The sequence below is a fragment of the Perognathus longimembris genome, chromosome 3 (genome assembly GCF_023159225.1).
Source record: "Perognathus longimembris pacificus isolate PPM17 chromosome 3, ASM2315922v1, whole genome shotgun sequence".
Lineage (NCBI taxonomy): Eukaryota > Metazoa > Chordata > Mammalia > Rodentia > Heteromyidae > Perognathus > Perognathus longimembris.
Window position 1 is genome coordinate 90,810,174 of NC_063163.1, and position 15,248 is coordinate 90,825,421.

The following is a 15,248-nucleotide window of genomic DNA, read 5'->3' on the forward strand; positions in this document are numbered from 1 at the left end:
TTTGGCGCATCAAATACCAATCAAATATCCCTTACCTGACTAGCTTCCAATGACAAAGCCTCCAGCTGTCCTTCAAGTCTCATTTTTTCTTTAAGAACCTGCAGCATTTCATCCTGTGTTTCAGCAAGAGAGCTTTCCATAGACACACTGAGAGAAAGAGGAACAAGGTCATGAGGAGGGAACATGGTGATGGTTATTTGTTTACCCTTCATATAGTCTCCAAATTCTATATACCACTGCCCCCTCCCATCCATATATATACAAACATACATAATGATTATTTTATTTATTTATTCTGGGGCTTGAACTCAGGGCCTAGGTCCTGTCCCTGAACTTTTTTGCTCAAGGCGGTGCTCTATATTTTTTGGTTTTTTTTGCTTTTTGCCAGTCCTGGGGCTTGAACTCAGGGCTTGATCACTGTCCCTGCCTTCTTTTTGCTCAAGGCTAGCACTCTACCACTTGAGCCACAGCACCACTTCTAGCTTTTTCTATATATGTGGTGCTGAGGAATCGAACCCAGGGCTTCATGTATACAAGGCGAGCACTTTACCACTAGGCCATATTCCCAGCCTCCCTCCCATATATTTTTAAATAAATAAGTAAAAAGACTTAAGTAGTAAGCTCAAGCTTAGCCCATATAGCTTCCTACAGCAGGCTTTTGTAGGTGTCATATTAAGAGCTTACTTAGGAAGATTAAGTCCCTATAAGCATCTGTGTGATATTAGAGCCAGGTCTGTGAAGACATGGGAAGTTAGGATGCTTTAATATAAAACACAATTGCTGATCAGACCTGACTCTATTTCTTATAAGAGACAGAGCTGTGTTCAAGTGAAAATGCTAAGGTAGACTAGAAGAGGCACCAGGAAAGACACATTCTGCTCTGAGACATGTGGCAATGATCCAGAGTACACTGCCAAAGGCCAGGCAGCTGCCTTACCTGCTACAGATGCTGTCTCTGCGGCTCCGTACCTCCCCGTTGACTTCTTGCATCTGGTCTTGGTGCTCAGCTGCTGCAGCTTGCAGTACATCCTTAATTGAAGGAAACTGGCCCAAGGGCAATTCCTGGCCATTGACCACACAGGGAGCCCCCTGTGTGTTCACATTCACCAAGACACCACAGGCCCCAAGGGCAGAGAGGCTGCTGTGTGAAGAGCTGTCACTCTCATTTCCATCAGCCTCCAACATAGTGTCCCCAGTTGGCAAGGTGCTCTCTACACAGTCACTAGTCTCAGGAGATGGGTTGACCTCAGATACGACTGAGGTACTGCTTCTGCTTTGCTTCAGTGAGCCTCCAACAGAGTTGGCAGCAGAACCAAGGCCACCAGAGTCACTTGAATCTTCAGTTCTATAATCTGCCAGAGACCGAATTTTGCTTGACTTCGAACTCTTTTTCTCCTTAGGATGTGCCAACAGCCCTAAGCTGCCCACCTTAGGCCCCCGAGGGACACTGGTACGCAGAAAAGAGTATTCTTTTGTCATAGCCACGGTACTGGCCCTTGGTAAGGTTTCTGGGTTTAACATGAGTTCAGGATCAAGTGTGCTAAAAAGTCTCATTTTTGATGAAGGTTGACTGGACTGAAAAGTACCAAAAGATAATTAAAGTTAGAAAGCAGCACTCTTAAAATCATTATCCAGGGGCTGGGGACATGGCCTAGTGGCGAGAGAGCTTGCCTCGTATACATGAGGCCCTGGGTTCGATTCCCCAGCACCACATATACAGAAAATGGCCAGAAGTGGCGCTGTGGTGGCTCAAGTGGCAGAGTGCTAGCCTTGAGCAAAAAGAAAGCCAGGGACAGTGCTCAGGCCCTGAGTCCAAGGCCCAGGACTGGCCAAAAAAAAATCATTATCCAGAAAGCATACAGCAATTAGCAGTCTTTCTTTTTCTTTTCTTTTCTTTTTATTTTTTCTGTTGTTGGTTGTGGGGCTTTAACTCAGGGCCTGGGTGCTGTCCCTGAGCTTTTTGCTCAAGGTTGTGTTCTACCTGTGTTCCACCCAGGGCTTCATGTATAGGAGATGAACACTTTAACACTAGGCCATATTCCCACCTCCTCAGTTCTCTTATCTACAAAAGTCACTGTAGTCTCAGAGCAGAGCATACAGGAAAAGATGAGAATATCACAAACAATGCAGCTGGACATATCAACAAGGATAACTACATAAGCATGGAAGTGGGAATAAACAAGAATATCATGCCACAGGATTCATTCAGACTTCACACAAGAGCAGACAAGCCAAGGAGATAGGATGTGGCCCAGCTCAAGAAGAGACTTACCCTCTCCTGATGACGCTTCACTCGGTACTGTCTGAGCTGCTCTTCCAGCCGCTTTCGGGCCTGAAGTCGGACCTGGTCCTCCTTCTCCAGGGACAGTGAAGAGGCTGTGGAGCCTGTAGGAAAATGGCCACAAAGAAGCTCATAAAGGAGGACACAAAGAACAAACTGATAGTGGCAGCTTGGTTTGGTTGAATTTAATGACCAACATGCTTTAGTTCCTACACAATATGCAGCCACTTAGTTACAGGACAATTTCCAGACCAAGAGAAAACTGTGAGCCTTGGCCACTGATTACAGACAGTATCTACCTTACATGAGACACACTTGTTAAGTAATAAGCCTGTTTGTACTGTAAGTACAAAATCCATAACGGATTTTCAGCTGGTAAAATAGGAGACAGGTGATAAAATGCACTTTTTTGTAATAAATAGAATGAATTTAAAGTTGGTGCCAGAGCTGAGCACTCCAAGGCTAGGACTCTCAAATCTCACAAGCTGTGACTCTTCTCTGGCTCTACATAAGTTGCTCAAAATTTCTATGAGCAGAGCATGAAAACTTGACACAGTTTTAATGATATGGCACTCAATGATGGCCAAGGAGAAAGGGTCACCATATTAAGAGTGACAGAAGCTATGTGATCTTCTACAGCTACCCATTCCTACAGTAACAAGTCATGATGCAAGCTTCTGTAAAATCAAGAATGTATCCAGTACTCACACATTATTTCTTCAGACTCAAACTATTAAATAATTTTACTTTAGGATCACTGCAAGAGTGAATACCCAGCAGGTTCTTGCCTATGAGGGTAGAGTGCTCGCTGCTTTAGTTCCTGACAGATTAGACTTTTTTGTCAGTAGTGGGGCTTGAACTTTGGGCCTGGGTGCAGTCCCTGAGCTCTTCAACTCAAGGCTAGCACTTTGGAGCCACAGCACCACTTCTGGTTTTCTGGTGATTAACTACAGATAAGAATCTCATGGACTTTCCTGCCTCGGATAGCTTTAAACCAAGGTCCTCAGATCTCAGACTCCTGAGGAGCTATGATTACAGGCGTGAGCCACTGATGCCCAGCTCAGATAAGACTTTTATTTAAACATCATGCTCAAGGACAGGAAATGGAAATAACTTAATAATTTAAATAACAATTTAAGATATTTATTTGAATTGAAAATATTTAAATGTTAAACTTTTTAAAATCTTGAGTAACTAAAGAGTTGAACAGTAAAGTACAAAGTTTTTATAGTTGTAGGCCAAAGTGGCCAGGACTTTTCAGAGCTAAGTTTGTAGCTATATCCTGTTATTTTTTAAAAATTAATAAAATATTATTTTTTCATGTGGTACCAAGGAGTTGAACCCAGGGACTCATGCATGCTAGGCAAGCACTCTACCAATAAGCTTGTGGTTTCTTAAAAGAAAGCTACTTTATTAGACATAATACCCACCCTCCCCTTCCTCATCCCAGTAATAAGACGGCAAGGCAATTCTGACTGCTCAGAGGGGAGAAGTGAGGTACTGACTAAAGGCTGGATGCTTATAGAAAGGTTTGAGAAGAACTGGGCAGAACAGATGCTTACACAGTTGCGTTTCTTGCATGGGAAGACTGAGCCTGAGAGACTCCAAAGCTTCTTTTCTAACACTGCCCTCAGCACTAGTTCCCTGAGACTTCCTTAGGTTGTCATGGAAACCAGCCACACCTGGAGAGGCATCAGGACCCACTGGACTTGTGGTGGGATCAAGACACAATGAGGAATCTGACAACTGCAGTGATGGCCCATTTTGACAGAGGGCCCCCTGGTCGGGTACACTGGGGCTTCCTTCTTCCCTAGAAGCTCTGTTTATTTCAACACTGGCACCTATAAAGGAAAAGACACCATGTTGGACACTGTGGTTTAACAAGATGGAGCCATTTCAGATGTGGTTATATAGTACCCAGGAACCTATGCGTAGGAGCAATCCATTATCTTACAAGTCTGTTCTAAGAGAATATCAGCCCCCAGACCTAGGTCCTGTGCCTGTCCAACATTTCACTGAACCTCCATATCCCAATATAGGTACCCCCCCCAGCTCCCTCCCAAAAAAAGACTACCTTTTAAAAATTGCTGTACCACCAGGTGCTGGTAGCTCATACCTATGATGCTAGCTACTTAGGAGGCTGAGATCTGAGGATAGCAGCCCAAAGCCAGCCCAGGACGGAAAGTATTATCTCTAATTAACCACCAAAAAACTGGAAGGGGAAATGTGGCTGAATGTGGTAGAGGGCTAGCTTTGAGCAGAAAAGCTCAGGAACAACGCCCAAGACAGCCTGAGTTCAAGCCCCAGGACTGGCACAAATAAAAAGGAAAACAAAACTGCCTATACCTGGGTTTAAACTCAGGATTTCTAGGCTGGGAATGTGGCTTAAGTGGTAGAATGCTTTGCCTAGCATGCATGAAGTCCTGGGTTTGATTCCTCAGCACCACATATACATAAAAAGCTGGAAGTGGAACTGTGGCTCAAGTGGTAGAGTGCTAGCCTTGAGCAAAAGAAACTCTGGGAGACCTTGACTTCAAGACTGACCAAAAAACAAAAAAACACACAAAAAAAACCCAAAAACAGCCCATTATTAGAAAACGGAGTATCAGAGTTAAAAGAGTTAGGCAAGTGTTTAACCACTAAATGTTCAACATCTCATCTCCAATCGCATATTATATGCATCACTTCTTTTAATTCTTTCAACTACTTTGTGTATCTTCTTGAGTTGGCAGACTTGGTTCCTTGCCTGCTCAAGAATCCATTATCTCAGGATAAAATGCAGTTACCTGCCTACCTCAAGATAATCAACAAGGTCATGTTAAATGCTTGAACATGATTTTTACAGGAATTAGAATGCAGTTTATGCTAGCAAAGTAGAACATAATTTCAAAGCATATTTTGCAGTGCTAGATCCTGACTGGACACAACATGGAAAATGAAAGAAGAGCCCAACCTATACTTTGGATGCACAAATAACACAGTAATCAACAGAAAATTTAGGGGTCCTTAGGTCTCTGTTGAACTATTTATGGATTCCAGCTTTTAAACTTAAGTAGCCAGTTGGGTACCAGTGACTCACACCTGTAATCTTGGCTACTCAGGAGGTGGAGATCTGAGGACTGAGATTCAAAGTCAGCCCAAGCAGGAAAGTCTGTGAGACTCTTATCTCTAATTAACCACAAAAAAGCTGGAAGTGGTATATGATACACAACTAAACAAGTAGCTTTTATTATGTTGAATATGGATGATGCTTGATCTAAAGTTAGCACCAAACTTAAAAGTTTTATTACATGTATAAGATTGTTAATTAATCTAATGAAAGTTTACATCCTCCAAAATACAAGCTGACTACTTCATTGTGCTCAGAGGTGAAACAGAGGAAGTATTCAGACTATGACTTACACTGAGTTGAGTCTAGTTGGTCAGGTGACAATGAGTTCAGGGGCTTCAAGGGGGCCTCAGAGGCAACAGTGGTGCCACTGCTGGATCTATCCTCCCAGAGGCCATCGTGCTTAAGTGATCCACTGTCCATGATCAAGATAGTCCAGGCTGAGCTGACACTGAGGGGCTACAAGCGACCATGGAGCAAGTTCAATTTCTGCCATCAACAGTAGCCCAGAGTTCCTGGGAAAGACCTTACTCTGTTCTCCATTTTCAGGGCAAGATTTAAAGTCTCATAAGTGTCTTGAAGAGAAACCAACCAAAATTATGGTACCTAGTAGGAAGAAAAGAGAAAAAAATTACATTATGGAACTTTATTGTTTAGATTTCAAGTAACAATTACAAAATCAATATCTGGATTCCAACTTGCATTTGCATAGGAAACACAATCCCAGAGTACCTACAGCATCCTGGATTTAAAGCATCAGTGTCTCTCTTGTTCTGGCTAAGGAAAAATTTTGCCATGAATAATTTCTCAAGAAGATAAAGAAGTTTGTAACCTGTGTTACAGTCCTCTACTTGGTAATAGAGACTTAAATAGTTGTAAGTGGTAGCTTTGAATTAGACAGTCCAGGTGATTAGAACACACCTGGAATGACTTTGCCTAAGGCCCTTACCAGCAGTCCCACCCTTGTAAGAATCATAGCTCAGATCTGGAGGGATGAAAACTACAGACGCAATGGTTAAAAGATGTGTTATTAGTGCTCTATATGGAGAAACAGCACAAGGAAGTGTCTAAGGGCACACACAAAGGCATTACCTTAGAAAAGGGGGCAGAGAAAGCATCTCACAGCAGGTGACCATACACCTTTCACTACTAGCAGGATCACTATCTTATTGACATATCTCGGTAAAACAAGGCTAAGGGAACAAAACTTCTCCCAACTATGGCAACTGGTTATCAATTCTGAAATACAGTGATATAACTCATTTCCTTATCAACAGATAAAACACCAGTATGAGCTTCTAGACACTCTACAGAAATGCTGCTATATACTTCCTCAGAATAAGTTTCATATCATATTATGCTCTCTGTTCTATGCTTGACATATTTCATGATATAAAGTTAGATCACTTCCATCCAGAGCTTGTAAAACTCATATAAAAATTACAAATAAAGCCTGTAAACTGAGCCACTCAGGAGCTCAAGATCTGAGGATCCTGGCTCAAAGCCAGCCTGGGCAGGAAAAGCCTGTGAAACTTCAATTAACCATAATAAAACTGAAAGTAGAGCTCTGGCTCAAAGTGGTAGAGTCCTAGCCTTGAGCAAAAGGGCTCAGGGACAGAGCCCAGGCCCTGAGTTCATGCCTTACAACTTCTTCCCTGACCCTACCCCCTGCCAAAAAAAGAAAGAAAGAAAGAAATTACAAATAAAATGTGCAGGTTGCGGTACTTACTTGCAAAGGGGTGTGATGCTCATGCATGAGTATGCCTATCACTGTATGTACTCTGAGTCCTGTCCTTTACCAGGACTGTACTTATTTTATTATGTGGAATATGAATGACAATTGATCTAAAGTTAGCACCAAACTTAAAAAAATAAATGTATAAGACTAATAAATCTAATCAAAGTTTATATCCTCCTCCAAAACACTAGTATGAGTTCATAACAATCTGTTCTGGGAGTCTGACTTGTGGTACATAGCATGTGTAACTATTTGAAGACGAAAACAGTGTCTGGATCACATAAAAGAAGGAAGTTACTGAATGAAGCTGGCCAAAAAAGAATTCTATGAGATACAAATTCAGTCTCATTCTTGTCTCTACAGTTATCAACATCTTTCATCCTTGGAGAGATTTTTCAAGCTGAGCAAGGAGATGATTGATGCTGGAAGCCTGGTTACGCATTTAAATATCCCAGACCACTCTGAGAAAATATTTCACAGGTTGTTCTGTGGAAAATATTGCAATATCCACTAAGCCTGCACATCAGCTACAATCGCAGTCATTCTCAAGAAACAGCTAGGGGTTCATCTGCCACATGCATCACAGTATTAGGATGATACTGAGAAAAAGACACTCACAAAACAAGATGAAGCCCATCAGCAAAATGATGCCCAAATTGGTTCTTTTATCACAGGCTCACCACTTCAAGGACAGATGAATTACAAACAACTGTGTAAGAATATAAACAACAGACTACAAAATATTTTAACAGAAAGACAATCAGCATTCTGCTTTGAAGTGTCTTTGCATCTGCCCTGTGGGGTAGCAATGTCAAAATCACCATGTGTTCCTACATTGTACATGTACTGTATTTGTCGGATAAAAACTGACTACAGAGCAGTCTCTGTGCTGAAAATGCAATGTCCACCTTTCATATCCATATTAGGCACTGCCTATGATATCTCTTCTGGTCCCTCAAGTAAAAGGCTGTGTCCACTCTTTGTTATCATTATATTCCATATGTTACTCTTCTATAGCACATCACATTGCAAATATGCCTGTCTATTCCACTACACAAACATCCTCCAAAACAGACTGTTATCACTCCAAATCTGTTGCCCTATCAACCTCAAACACCTGCTACTCACAGTGGAATCCAACACAGATTAACCACTGATTAATCTCAAGTTCTATTCCTTAACTAATCAAACTAATGTTTTCAAAACAAAATGAAAAAAGTATGTGAACCTTCAACAATATCATGCTTTTTCAAATGCAGAAAATCTACCTATTCCTACTATAAATGCCTGGAATCTCCAGTTCCAGTAAGGGACAAAGACTGGCTCTAGGATTTATGAACTGGAAGAATAACACACAAGGGGGCTGGGAATATGGCCTAGGGGTAGACTGCTTGCCCTGCATACATGAAGCCCTGGGTTTGATTCCTCAGTACCACATATATAGAAAAGGCCAGAAGTGGCGCTGTGACTCAAGTGGTAGAGTGCTAGCCTTGAGGAAAAAGAAGCCAGGGACAGCACTTAGGCCCTGAGTTTAAGCCCCAGGACTGACAAAGAATAAATTTTAAAAAAATGAATTACAAAAAAAAAAAAAGAATAACACACATGGGCCACAGCCTAGAGAAGTGATGTCATCTAGTAAGGAAGAGAAACAGTATGGCAGGGGCCTACATTTACCTATAGAAATGAATACACTGAAGAGGGAAGTTTTAAGGAATTTCTTATTCCATAGAGAATGTGCCTCACAGGCAAACAGTGACAAGGGTCAAACCTAAGTGTTTCCAGGAAAGATGATGAACATCAACCAACAATACTCAAGTTCCAATGACAGTGTCATACTAAAGGACAAATGCATCTGCTGTCCAGCCAAAGATCATCACCTACTTTGCTCTTAATTCCCCTTATTTTGACATCCTGCCAAGCAAGACATCTTCTGATTCCAAAGCAGTGCTTCCTCTTGTCAGAAATAGGATGGTGCAAAGCTCCAGAATATGGGGGCCTAAGACTGTGACTTACTCTGGTAACTCATGAAGACAGTCCTGATCACAAGCAGTTTCTTCTGAAGCTAGAAAACATATTCTGCCTAGTGTGTGATTTTTTGCAATGGCACTTCTCTCCAAAGGGCAATAAATTGATATTCTCTGTCTATCCTGACTATCCCTTGACTTTTTTAGTTAGCATGACTCATTTGTCCAGAGCTAACATTACCTCAGACTACAGATAATGAGAAATTCTGTGTAACAAAGGATCAAACAGCTGCAGGTATGTTACAAGAAAGCTATTATTAGCAATGTGCACTCCTCTCACCTTTTTAAAATAAAGTGGTCAAATTTATTATGCTATTACCTTTGACCATTTTCACTCCTGTTTTTTGGTTTTTTTTTTTTTGGCCAGTCCTGGGCCTTGGACTCAGGGCCTGAGCACTGTCCCTGGCTTCTTCCCACTCAAGGCTAGCACTCTGCCACCTGAGCCACAGCGCCCCTTCTGGCTGTTTTCCATATATGTGGTGCTGGGGAATCGAACCTAGAGCTTCATGTGTAGGAGCCAAGCACTCTTGCCACTAGGCCATATTCCCAGCCCCTTCACTCCTGTTCCCTAGACAACAAACACAAGGCAAAACTATGAGAACTTTCCAAGGTGCACATAACTAAGATCATCAAGAGAGTTCATATGAGAGGGCTGGGAATATGGCCTAGTGGCAAGAGTGCTTGCCTCCTACACATAAAGCTCTCTGTTCAATTCCCCAACACCACATATATGGAAAACAGCCAGAAGGTGCGCTGTGGCTCAGGTGGCAGAGTGCTAGCCTTGAGCGGGAAGAAGCCAGGAACGGTGCTCAGGCCCTGAGTCCAAGGCCCAGGACTGGCAAAAAAAAGAAAGAGAGAGTTCATATGAGAAACCCTCATAGCAGGGACTACAAGACTTCCAACTTCTACTCAGCAGAATCTAGTAATATAACACATGAGTATGTGCACACGCACAGATGTACACACACCAGTATCATCAAAAACCATTTAGGTTGGTCCTAAGGGCAATTAGAACCTACCAACAACAACAAAACATGGCTTCCTGAGAAAGGTATCTGGTTGTGTCTGTACTAATGAACAAAAGCAAATAGGACTGTACATAATCAAAACCAAAGGCCAACCTTGGCCAGAAACTGCTGGCTCACACTTGTAATCCTAGCTACTCAGGAGTCTGAGATTTGAGGATCATGATATGAAGCAGCCCAGGTAGCAAAGTCTGCAAGACTCTTATTAACCACCAAAAAGCTGTGGCTCAAGTGGTAGAGTGCTAGTCTTCAGCAAAAAGTGCTCAGATGGATAGCGCCTCGGCCCTGAGTTCAAGCGCCAGGACTGACGTGTATACACATACATATATATACACACAAGCGCACACACACGCCACCCTTAGGTCCCTGGTACAGCAGGACATAAAGGCTAACCTTAGGAGCCTAAACATGTCTGCCATAAATCCTGACTTGTTCATGAAAGCTTGGGCAGCTTTCTGAATTACTTTTAGCCTGTTACCTCATCAATCAACACAAAATATTTGCTAGGATTAACTGCCATAAGGGACAGGGTCTGTACATACCTTGAATAAACAAGTGCAATTATTTGGGTTAGCTTCCCTTCAACTGCTGCTTGTCAACTTTGATAATAAAACCAACTGAAGATATCTTCACTTGAGAAATCACAATATGTATTAAGACTTTTGCATCTGAATGATGTCAGATGATTTTCATTTCCTTTTCTTGTCATTCCAGGTGTTCTTTAACTGTAAGCAACTGAAGGGTTATAAAGGCAAAGGCTACAGGTACCTATAAATGGTTTACAACGTCCTACCGACAATTCAGTACAAACTTCTTATCCTGAACTATAATGCCATATTTATGTGTCTCCTGCCTACATCTGCATAACCACTTCCTCATTTTTCACTACCCCTCAGCTATATCCTGTACAGTAGAAACACTGGATCTCAACAGTGTCTCCATGTTCCGCCGGAAACACTCTTCTGGAAAGTTCTGTAGGGTAGTTTCTTGTCATGGAAGTCTTGGCTCAAAATTCACCTCGTCCACAGGCTTTCCAGTAAGCCCGAATAGGTTGGACCCACACAATAGCCTCTGAACGATGGCCTTATTAGTGTGGTCTATGTCCACCACCAAAAGATGGACTTGGTGAGTGCAGGGACTACATGACCTCAACACTAGCCCAGAACTTACAATAGACAGGTCTGTCACTCGAGTGGCACTCCAGCATTTTGTGGAAAGAGGGGCATCTGTTCACCTAACGCTGTTGACAGCGACTGGCACCATTCGCCAGGGAGTGTAGCTCGGAACGGTGAAGCACCCGAACCATCGGAATGGAGACCACGTTAAGTACTGAGGGAAAGTGGGAAGTACCCGCCACCAGACGCCATCTGTGGTCAGCTACTAAAGACCCAGACTTCAAGCACGCAAGCCCAGCAGCAGCAACAACAACAACGCTCGCCTCGGCGCAGACCGCACCCCACGAGCGTGGCAGGAGCCTCCACGTCGTGCAGCCGGTGCTGACACCAGACACGAGGTGGCTTCCCGGCCGGTCCACAGAGGAAGGTTAACCAGAGCGGTGGCTCCGGACCCGGGCCTCCGCGACCCTCCTCGGAGCGGCCCCGCGGACCTCAAGGACCCCCGCCCGTCCCCTAGCCTTCACCCCGCGCACCTCGCCCGGCGGCTCCCGGCCCTGCTGCCGGAGTGAGACAGGCCCTCGAACCTCCCTGCGTCCAAGGCCGCCACTGCTCCTCAGCCCCGGCCCCGCGACCCTCCCTCAGCGCCCGGGCCCTACGGCTCCGGGTAGACGTGGCCGCGCGAGGGGCGGGGCGCGGGGGGGCGCCGGCCGCAGGCTCCCGGGAAACAGCCTAGGCGCGCGACCTCCGTTCCGGAGGAGAGAACGTCCTCCCTGCCCGCCAGAAGGCTCCCTCGAGCCTGTCCCGGTGTCTCGCTCACCCTGCATCTGTACGAGGCGAACTTCAGAAAGTGACTTTCAGATTTTGCAACCTTACTACGCAAAGAAACAACTTCCAGACAGACAGGATCGGCTCCAGCAGGAAACCGGACAACACAACTTCCGGCGGAAGTGGCGTGGCCAGGTTTTCGGCGTCCTCGCTGGGCCCCAACCTTAGGGTGACGGGCGTAGCCAGTATCTCCCCGCCTCCTAGTGGGCGTGTCCACCGCTACTGCCCTGAGGCCCCACCCCCACATCTCGCGGTCCCTGGGGAAGACATCTACTTCCGGACGCTCCCGGTACGTCTGGAGCGGGCGGCGTGCTACACTGTCATGGTGGCTGCGCGCCCACGGGTCGGCGTCCCGGGGCCGCGCGCTATTTGCCGACCGGCGGGCGAAGCGCGTCTCCGTGGGCCGCGTTCCCCGTAGGCCTAGTTCTCCGTTCCCCGAGTGACTTCACGGCGAAGATTTCCGTTTGCTTTGCAGTAACTGTAAGCGGCCTTCCCTTTAGACTTTAGTGTTCGTGGTTCGCATACAGAAATGGGGCCTCACCGAACTCACAAGGTAGTTCCGCCGGGGGCTGGGGATATGGCCTAGTGGCAAGAGTGCTTGCCTCGGATACATGAAGCCCTGGGTTCGATTCCCCAGCACCACATATATAGAAAACGGCCAGAAGTGGCGCTGTGGCTCAGGTGGCAGAGTGCTAGCCTTGAGCAAAAAGAAGCCAGGGACAGTGCTCAGGCCCTGAGTCCAAGGCCCAGGGCTGGCAAAAAAAAAAAAAAGAAAGAAAGAAAGAAAGAGAGCTAAGGAATGGTGCCTAGATCCTGAATTCAAGCCTTAAGAGTAGGACACCAAAACAAACAAACAAAAAAAAGTCTCATGGTCTTTCCTGCTCAATCTAGCTTCAAAGAGATTCTTAGATCTCAGCTTCCTAAGTAGTTAGGATTAAAGGGATGAGCTATTGGTGCCTGGCTGTATTTTTTCAATGGAGTTGTGTGTGTGTACTGGACTTTGAATTCTGGGGATTGAACCCAGGGCATTGTGCTTGCTTCTACCATTGAGCAGCACCTCCAGTCCAAGAATTAAATTTTGATTAAGTCTGGTTGATCAGTTCTTTCTTTGGTGGGTTATACCCTTTGAATCATGTCCAAGAACTCTTCACCAAGCTCTAGGTTGTGAATATTTTTCTTTTAAAGTCGCATAATTTCAAGTGTTTTCTGTTTTTGTTTTTTGTTTTTTTGCCAGTCTTGGGGCGTGAACTCAGGGTCTGAGCACTGTCCCTGGCGTTTTTTTGCTCAAGGTTATCACTGCCACTTGAGCCACAGCGCCACTTCTGGCTTTTTCTGTGTATGTGGTGCTGAGGAACCCTAGGCAAGCACCCTACCACTAGGCCACATTCCCAGCCCTCTTTATCATTTTGAGTTAAATTTTGTATGTAACGGGATAATGATCCAGATAGAAAATTGCAGGAGATTTACCAAACAAAGCCCCAAACGAACAAACGAGCGGCGGAACTACCTTTTTTTTTTTTTTTTGCCAGCCCTGGGCCTTGGACTCAGGGCCTGAGCACTGTCCCTGGCTTCTTTTTGCTCAAGGCTAGCACTCTGCCACTTGAGCCACAGCACCACTTCTGGCCGTTTTCTATATATGTGGTGCTTGGGAATCGAACCCAGGGCTTCATGTATAGGAGGCAAGCACTCTTGCTACTAGGCCATATTCCCAGCCCTTAGCTCTTTCTTTCTTTTTCTTTCTTTCTTTCCTTTCTCTCTCCTTCCTTCCTTCCTTCCTTCTTCCTTCCTTCCTTCCTTCCTTCCTTCCTTCCTTCCTTCGCCTTGAACTCAGGTCCTGGGCTTTATCCCTGAGTTTCTTTTGCTCAAGGCTAGTACTCTACCACAGTCCTGTCTCTTAGCTTTTCCTTCAAGGCTGGTTAATTCCTTTTTGCTGGAAATAAGAATCATAGATATTTCTGCCGGGGTTGGTTTTGAACCAGACTCTGCAGATCTTAGCTTCCTGAGTAGCTAGCATTACAGGCGTCAGCCTGCACCTGCCAACTGCGAGCCTCTCATCTCCAGTTAATGACCAAAAAAAGCTGGAAATAGAGCTCTGGTTCAAGTGGTAGAGCACTAGCCTCGAGGGAAAAGCTATGGCTCTGAGTTTAAGCCCTAATACTGGTATGCACACACTCATACACACATACACACAAATACAATTAGAAAACAGGCAAAAAAGGACTAGAAATGTGGCCTAGCAGGAGAGTGCTTGCCTAGCATGCATGAAGCCCTGGGTTCAATTCCTCAGTACCAGATAAACAGAAAAAGCTGAAAGTGGAGCTGTGGCTCAAGAGGTAGAGTGCTAGCCTTGAGCAAAAAGAAGCCAGAGACCGTGCTCAGACCCTGAAAGAAGAAGAGAAGGAAAGGGGAGGGAGGGAGGGAGGGAGGAAAAACAGGCAAAGAGAATTGAGACTGTCACCAAAAAAGATTATGGATGGCAAATATTCTTGTAAAAAAAGACTCAGTGTTGCTAGTCACTATAGAAATGCACATGAAGACTACCTAATGTTGGGCAGGATCACACTGATCTGTAATCCCATCTCTTACAGGCAGGAGGACAGAGTTTGAGGCAAGCCTAGAGTACATAAAACGGTCTAAAAAACAACTCTACCACTGAGTTACATCCCCATCCCTAAATTTTTTCATAGCTTTATTAAGGCACAATTTACATATAAAACTTCACATGCATACAATTTGGTCATTATTTTAGTATACCCATCACCACAATCCAGTTATAGAGAACTTTCTTTGCCTCTAAATCTGTTTGTACATACACAGTCACTCTCCAACTTCCAGTCCTCAGGAGGCACGAATCCATGTTCTGTTTCTGTGTTTTTTTTCCTTTTGGACATTTTATATATAAAACACTACATAGTGTTTTATGTCTGCCTTCTCTTAACATGATATATCAGGCTCATCTACATTTTACATGTCTCAGTGCTTTTTTTTTTTGTCAATCCTGGGGCTTGAACTTTGGGCCTGGGCCCTATCCCTGAGCTTCTTTTGCTCAAGGTGAGAGGTCTACCAATCTACCACTTGAGCCACTTCTGGCTTTTTTGAGAAGTTTATTGGAGATAAGTCTAATGTATGAA

General features: G+C 44.5%; 1 protein-coding gene across 5 annotated transcripts in view; it reads right to left on the reverse strand.

Moving 5' to 3' along the window:
* The window catches only part of Golga3 (golgin A3), a 55,334-nt gene extending 43,101 nt beyond the window's left edge, over positions 1-12,233 (reverse strand). For 2 of the 5 annotated variants that reach the window (XR_007210489.1, XM_048343210.1), the window contains exons 1-6: positions 11,826-11,982; positions 5,684-5,996; positions 3,844-4,122; positions 2,273-2,385; positions 938-1,575; positions 36-147 (exon numbers count right to left, since the gene is read on the reverse strand). Coding sequence is in view for 4 of the 5 variants with exons in the window: in XM_048343210.1 (XP_048199167.1) it covers positions 36-147; positions 938-1,575; positions 2,273-2,385; positions 3,844-4,122; positions 5,684-5,813 (1,272 nt within the window). In the remaining variant the exon portion in view is untranslated. Of the gene's footprint in view, positions 1-35; positions 148-937; positions 1,576-2,272; positions 2,386-3,843; positions 4,123-5,683; positions 5,997-10,719; positions 11,606-11,825; positions 11,983-12,109 lie in introns of those variants that run through there. The other 3 variants (XM_048343211.1, XM_048343213.1, XM_048343212.1) reach the window with 3 other exon arrangements.
* Between the last annotated feature and the right edge of the window lie 3,015 nt (positions 12,234-15,248).